This window comes from Myxocyprinus asiaticus, chromosome 22 (genome assembly GCF_019703515.2).
Source record: "Myxocyprinus asiaticus isolate MX2 ecotype Aquarium Trade chromosome 22, UBuf_Myxa_2, whole genome shotgun sequence".
Classification (NCBI taxonomy): domain Eukaryota; kingdom Metazoa; phylum Chordata; class Actinopteri; order Cypriniformes; family Catostomidae; genus Myxocyprinus; species Myxocyprinus asiaticus.
The window spans coordinates 38061260-38067259 of NC_059365.1; the positions used below are offsets into that span (position 1 = coordinate 38061260).

Genomic DNA, 6000 nt, shown 5'->3' on the forward strand with positions numbered 1-6000 from the left:
AATAGTGTGGATTGTAAGAACACAAAAAGGACAAATTAATGAACTCAATTGCAAAACGTATTGCTAACTGTAGGCTTATGTTAAATGATAAGGGTATAAAACAAACAAAATATTGACTTCTAAAGCAACTTTTTTCCCCAAGTAATTTGATTAACGGCATATCATGTAATTAATTCCATCACATTTTGAATCAATTGATAGCCCTAGCAGGAAGTATATATTGTGTAACTCACATTTTAGGTGCAATATGATCAGTACTTAACAATACTTGTATTTTTGCTATGTTTATGAAAAACAAATGGGTAAATCAAAATCTAAAAATCAAAGAAAAATCAATTTAACAACTTTTTGACCATTAAAATAATGGATTAATTAATTTTGTTATCTCCACAGCAGCGCAGTCCTCGGGCGAGTCCTACAGGTCCACCTCGATCCAGACATTGTATCGTCCGACCCACTGTGAAGTCGTCTCCAATCCCAGCCTACGCTGCGCAAAATCAAAGTTTACAGTATTCAGAGACTTCCAAACCATCTCCATCAGCTCCCCCAAAAACAAGACCACTCCCCCCTAACAGACCCCCTCCACCCTGTCCCATGACCAAACCCTCCCAGGCTGCAGAGGTGAGTGTTTTTCTCTTGTGGTTAATGTTGTTCTTTTGTCTTGAGCAAATGCAAAGACAACATTTGCAGAACTGATCAGTCATAGAGTGAAGTTTGCACTCGAACAAATGCAATCATCATCCACCATAACATTTAAGTACTCTGTTTGCATAATAAACAGTTTACTGACTATGACTACACATTAATTGCTGTGTCCCATCTAGATGGTGCCTAAGAATGGCTTGCCAGTGTTGGCAGCCATGTTGCAGAAAGGGAAAAGCAATCTAATACCCCCTTCTGGACACTTCCAAAATGTCAGGTAATTACACAGAGACAGGGGAAGTCATAGGCTATGTACATATTTGCATTACCATAATACTATTGCTATTTTGGCAGTATAGAATGTATACTGTGCAAAGTATAAAGCACATTTTCTCTGGAATACACAGACCTGCTACATTTGACAAATTATGTAGTGTACAATAGAGCACACTGCAATGCTTAAAATGTGTATCGTTTGTATAATGCATTGTTTCACATACTATTTTATTTTATAGTATGTATATTGTATAGGTAGTATGTAGACAATTTTTAGTAAGTATTAAAGGAATATCATGGGTTCAATACAAGTTAAGCTCAGTTGACAGCGTCTGTGTTATAATGTTGATTACCACAAAAAATCATTTCAACTTGTTCCTCCTTTTCTTAAAAAAAAAAGCAAAAATCGTGGTTACAGTGAGTCACCTACAATGGAAGTGAATGGGGCCAATTTTTGGAGGGTTTAAAGGCAGAAATGTGAAGCTTGTAATGTTAGAAATGCATTAAGGTGCTGTAGGTGACTTTTTTCATGGAAAGGTGTGCAAAAAATAATCATACTCCCTGAAAGATATCACTGAAATAACTGCCCTGAGATATCACACCGATCACTGTGACAGTTATAATCTCTGTGAAAAGTGTCTGCGGACATATTCGTTCTGTAGCCAATCAGGCGGCGTCTGAGGCGCTTCCTGCCTGTCAATCATAAGTGTTGTTATTGCAGTGAATTATTGAGGCTTAATGCCATATTCTGATTTATAATTTGTCAGTTGAGGGCGCTATTTCGCTACTGTTGTGTTTGACAACCGTGGGAACATGCTTTGTGTCAGTTTAAACGGTATTGGTGGTGTTTTGGTAAGAGGGGGCGTGGCTGTATAGTTCAGCGAGTGATGCGCAGCTGTCATGTCAGAAATAAATATGGTTATCTTCCATTACTGTCTAAGTTGGTGAAAACAATGTATTTTTGGTTCCATCATACAGAAGATTTGTATACTGCACATCACATGCACTACATACTGCAGAGATATGAAAGTAGTATGCTAGTATGCTATTCAGGATATAGCCACACTCTACTATGAAAAGAAAAAAATATACTCAAATTAGAAAATTATTAGGTAAAATTACTATTAATTGTAAAGTGATTAGTAATAATAATAAGCTGGCATTTTGATGTCCATAATTGTGTCATAGGTTCCAAAGTGAAGTTTCTGGAAAGAGCTGATTCTGAGTGAAGCTCATCCGAATGCTCTTGCACCTTGAAGATGTCCTGAAGAGTGACCAATCAAACTGCCTCACACAAAGTGATGCTCGCCTTATTGACTTGAAAACAGAATTAAGGATACCATATTATTTTCTTTTTTTCAGGGGGTACAGTTCCACTATTCATGTGCCATATGCTCCATTTGTTATGTTATGTCTATTATATTATAGAGACCGTAGAGAAAAGATCAATCAAAAATATGAAGTATGGCATTATAATCCAATAAGAGCATGGGTCATCTGAAACATTACTTTGCACCAAGAAGAAGAAATGTAGAGTTTTTATTGTATGGAAGTGTGTTATACTGTATGAACTGAGTAAACTGGAAATGTCAGATTGGTCTAGTCATGAACTAACTGACAGGAAATATAGTTTAGTGCTATGGTGCATCTGTGCTCAGGAAACCAGTCTGGAAAAAAAAAAAAAGAATCAAGATTTCAAAAAGGTAAGAAGATTGTTTGCTTAGCAATAATAGTTTAGAAACTCCGATAAACTGTACAGCGCTGTTTTTTATGTTGAATTTTGAGTAACAGGTAAAAACAACCTGTCTTAAAGGGTGTTTGCAATGATGCTGGACATTATGGGATGGAAGAAAGAGTTTACATCTTGTGCTTTGTTTTTGAATTCTTAAATGAGAGAAATATGTTCTCTAATTACCTTTTTATTTTATTTTTTATAACATTTGATTAAATGTTCTTTTTAAATAAGGGCATTAAACAGGGAATGTATTTTAGGTTTAAATAACATGTATACATGTAAATGTGTAGCTGAAGTTTTGTTTTTAGCCTTTTGGGAAGGAGTTGAAATATCTACTCTTGTTTTCCCTGGATGAATAATAATAATCTCTCATCATGCTTAATGTTTTGGGAGACTATATGACCAATGTACTGGATTTCTGACTTTTTCATGATGTACATCATTCATAATGTTAAGATTTGAGATGCAATGATGATGCCTTAACTAAAATGATTCATTTTATTTCTCTTTGAGACATTGTGTATAGTGGATGTAAAGTTTGCTTGATATTATAGACTGCATAGGAAGCTGGAAAAAAGGTCACCACAGTTTTTATTTTGGCTTAATTTCAGTTTCTGTTATTATGAGAATAAAAACATTTTGTCCTATGCAAAATGGGCATTAATGCCATGCCTTCCATGTCACATCAGAAATAAATTTCCATTGGTTATTCTTGATGTTGTGCATTTTTATTATTGTTGTTCTTGGAGTGTAAATTGAATTATAGTTTTCAGTTTTCAATATAGTAAATGATATCACACCAAGCTGCACAGAAATGTTAAATTAAAAAATTAAATAAATTAGTGTTTGTTGTCATTCCTGGGATTTGGTAATATTTAAACTTGGAAAACAATATTTTTTAACAACATTTAATTAATTGTCTGAATACTCAACAACATTAGGCACATATTAAACCTCTAACAAATCATATTTTCCCTTTTAATATTTTCATCTTTTTTCTGATTTGGACACCTTTTGTTCTCAACTCCATCACGGACAAAATGGAATTGGTTTGAAACAGATTCTACACAAAAACATTTGAAGCTCCAAAAAAGCACAAAGTCAGCATAAAAGTAATCCATAAGACTCCAGTGATTAAACCCATATCTTTAGAAGCAATATGATAGGTGTGGGTGAGAAACAGATCAATATTTAAGTCCTTTTTTTTTTTTAACTATAAATTCTCCCTGCCCAGTAGGTGGCAATATGCACAAGAATGTGAATTGCCAAAAACAAAAGAAGAAAAATGTGAAAGTGAAAGAGGAGATTTATAGTAAAATAGAACTGAAATATTGATCTGTTTCTCACCCACACTTATATCACTTCTGAAGACATGGATTAAACCTCTGGAGTCGTATGGATTACTTTTATGCTGACTTAATATGCTTTTTGGACATTAAAAGCTCTGACCGCCATTCACTTACCTACAGAGCTGAAATAATTCTTCTGAAAATCTTCATTTGTGTTCAGCAGAAGAAAGTCATACACATCTGGGATGGCATGAGGGTGAGTAAATGATGGGAGAATTAAAATTTTTGGGTGAGCTATCCCTTTAAGCTTGACCATACCCATCTGACTGTTATACACTTCAAAATAAGAATTCAAATTATTATCTGGCTTACCTTTTTTCTACATCACGCTGTTGAAGAAAGCCGAATAATGTCACTTCTGGCTAATGGAACATATGGTGAAACCAAAGTTTTTTATGGGCTGATAATTGGTTGGTGTGAAGGGGTTGAGTTCAGACTGAGGGACAAAACTTTATAGCCTGGTTTTTTTTTTATAAAATAATAATAATAAAAGCATGCACAGATAAATGTTCACATTAATGACAAAAATTACAGACAGTGTGCACGTTTTATGAACTATTTTCTAGGTACTGTTTCAGTGAAGCGCCTCAGGGACACGAGTATAAGATACAATTGGTAAAAGACACAAAGAAGACATTCTGTTACGATCAAGATATTTTAATGTAGTAGTTATTTTAATTCATAATAAAGGACATATCAACATCTTGTTAAAAAGCTTTTAACGTTTCATTTTAGTGAACCACCACTTTAAAAACGGGACCTAACTATGTCCGAATCCAGGAATGACCCTTGTATTACTTACCTTGATGCCTCACAAATGAGTCTAAATTTTGCATCTCAAATAACTTTATTTGTCTATTATTCTCACACTAGACTCACCTAATTACAAACAAAGAGGCACTCAAGATAAATGCAAAATATTTCGTGAGTTTTGCTTGTTTGGCTGGAAGGCCTACGGCAGCAGTGGACTTTTATTTTGAAACACGAACTTCCGGTCCGTCATTTTGGATAAACGTGTTGTTCTTGTTCTCCTTTGACATCTCCGAGCTCGCGTGAAAACTCCCGTTTAACGACGAATTTTCGGTGTTTTTCCTCTTTATTGGAATATCACTAACGAATATTTAATTTAAGAACATGGAGCAAATGGAAGACCCCTCTGGATCGGACAATAAACGAGCTATAGAGCGGAAAAGGTAAACAAGGGCCTGTTTTCTAGCTTCTAATGTTTGGACTCGAGCCTTTTAAAGACCTGGATTTAATCCAGTAAATGACCACATAGTACACTATAATAGCGAAAAGGTTCACATTAACGTCACTAAATGGCATTATTGTGTTACGATCAGCAGTCACGCATGTTAACACTAATTACGCGTAAACTGGTCTTGTTTTTGAGAGGCTTGTGTTATGATCTAAGCAGGACGGGCACTTATTTACGATTATTGGCTATTGTTCTGTTACATTTCCTCGTTATATAAAGTCCTGCACTTATGAAACACTTGGGTATTAATTACAGTTGTTGTTTCTCTTTTGTTAGTAGTTGAAGATGCTAAGCGAGGACTTCAGAGAGCACAAGCGTTCAGCCGCAGCACAGCCCATCACTACGTCACAGGTGAAAACAAGAGGCTCATAGCCACTTTGTGGTCATGTTTTAGTAGCAAATTACTGTTTTTTTTTTTTTTTTTTTTTTGTGTGTGTGTAGTTTTGGTTTCATTTGTGGATTCTCGATTTATATCTTTGCACTGTGAACCCAGTGAAATAAGTCAAAAATAATAATATAAAGCATTGAGGAAGTAATGTCCTGATCATTTGTATCCCTCTTTCAAACAGGAGCTGGTTCACCCCTGATACTCCCAGTTTAAGATCAGCAGTGTCATCACAAGCGTTTCAATGGGTGGTAATGAAGGGGGTGGACGGGGAGGTGAAAGGTGGAGCCTCTTTGGGGTGCGCCCCATTGTGCAGAAATCCCCCACTGACCCAGGATCAGAGACCAACACACCT

General features: G+C 35.5%; 1 protein-coding gene and 1 long non-coding RNA gene across 7 annotated transcripts in view; both read left to right on the plus strand.

Moving 5' to 3' along the window:
* adam19b (ADAM metallopeptidase domain 19b) overlaps positions 1 to 3369 on the plus strand; it is a 42270-nt gene extending 38901 nt beyond the window's left edge. For 3 of the 6 annotated variants that reach the window (XM_051649303.1, XM_051649305.1, XM_051649306.1), the window contains 3 exons: positions 394 to 621; positions 825 to 919; positions 2107 to 3369. In XM_051649303.1, the coding sequence (XP_051505263.1) occupies positions 394 to 621; positions 825 to 919; positions 2107 to 2137 (354 nt within the window). In that variant the 3' untranslated portion in view covers positions 2138 to 3369. Of the gene's footprint in view, positions 1 to 393; positions 622 to 824; positions 920 to 2106 lie in introns of those variants that run through there. The other 3 variants (XM_051649304.1, XR_007892468.1, XR_007892469.1) reach the window with 3 other exon arrangements.
* A 1627-nt stretch (positions 3370 to 4996) lies between these two features.
* Positions 4997 to 6000, plus strand: LOC127412737 (uncharacterized). The gene is made up of 3 exons (XR_007892472.1): positions 4997 to 5195; positions 5537 to 5611; positions 5830 to 6000. It is a non-coding gene; the product is annotated as an uncharacterized LOC127412737 (long non-coding RNA).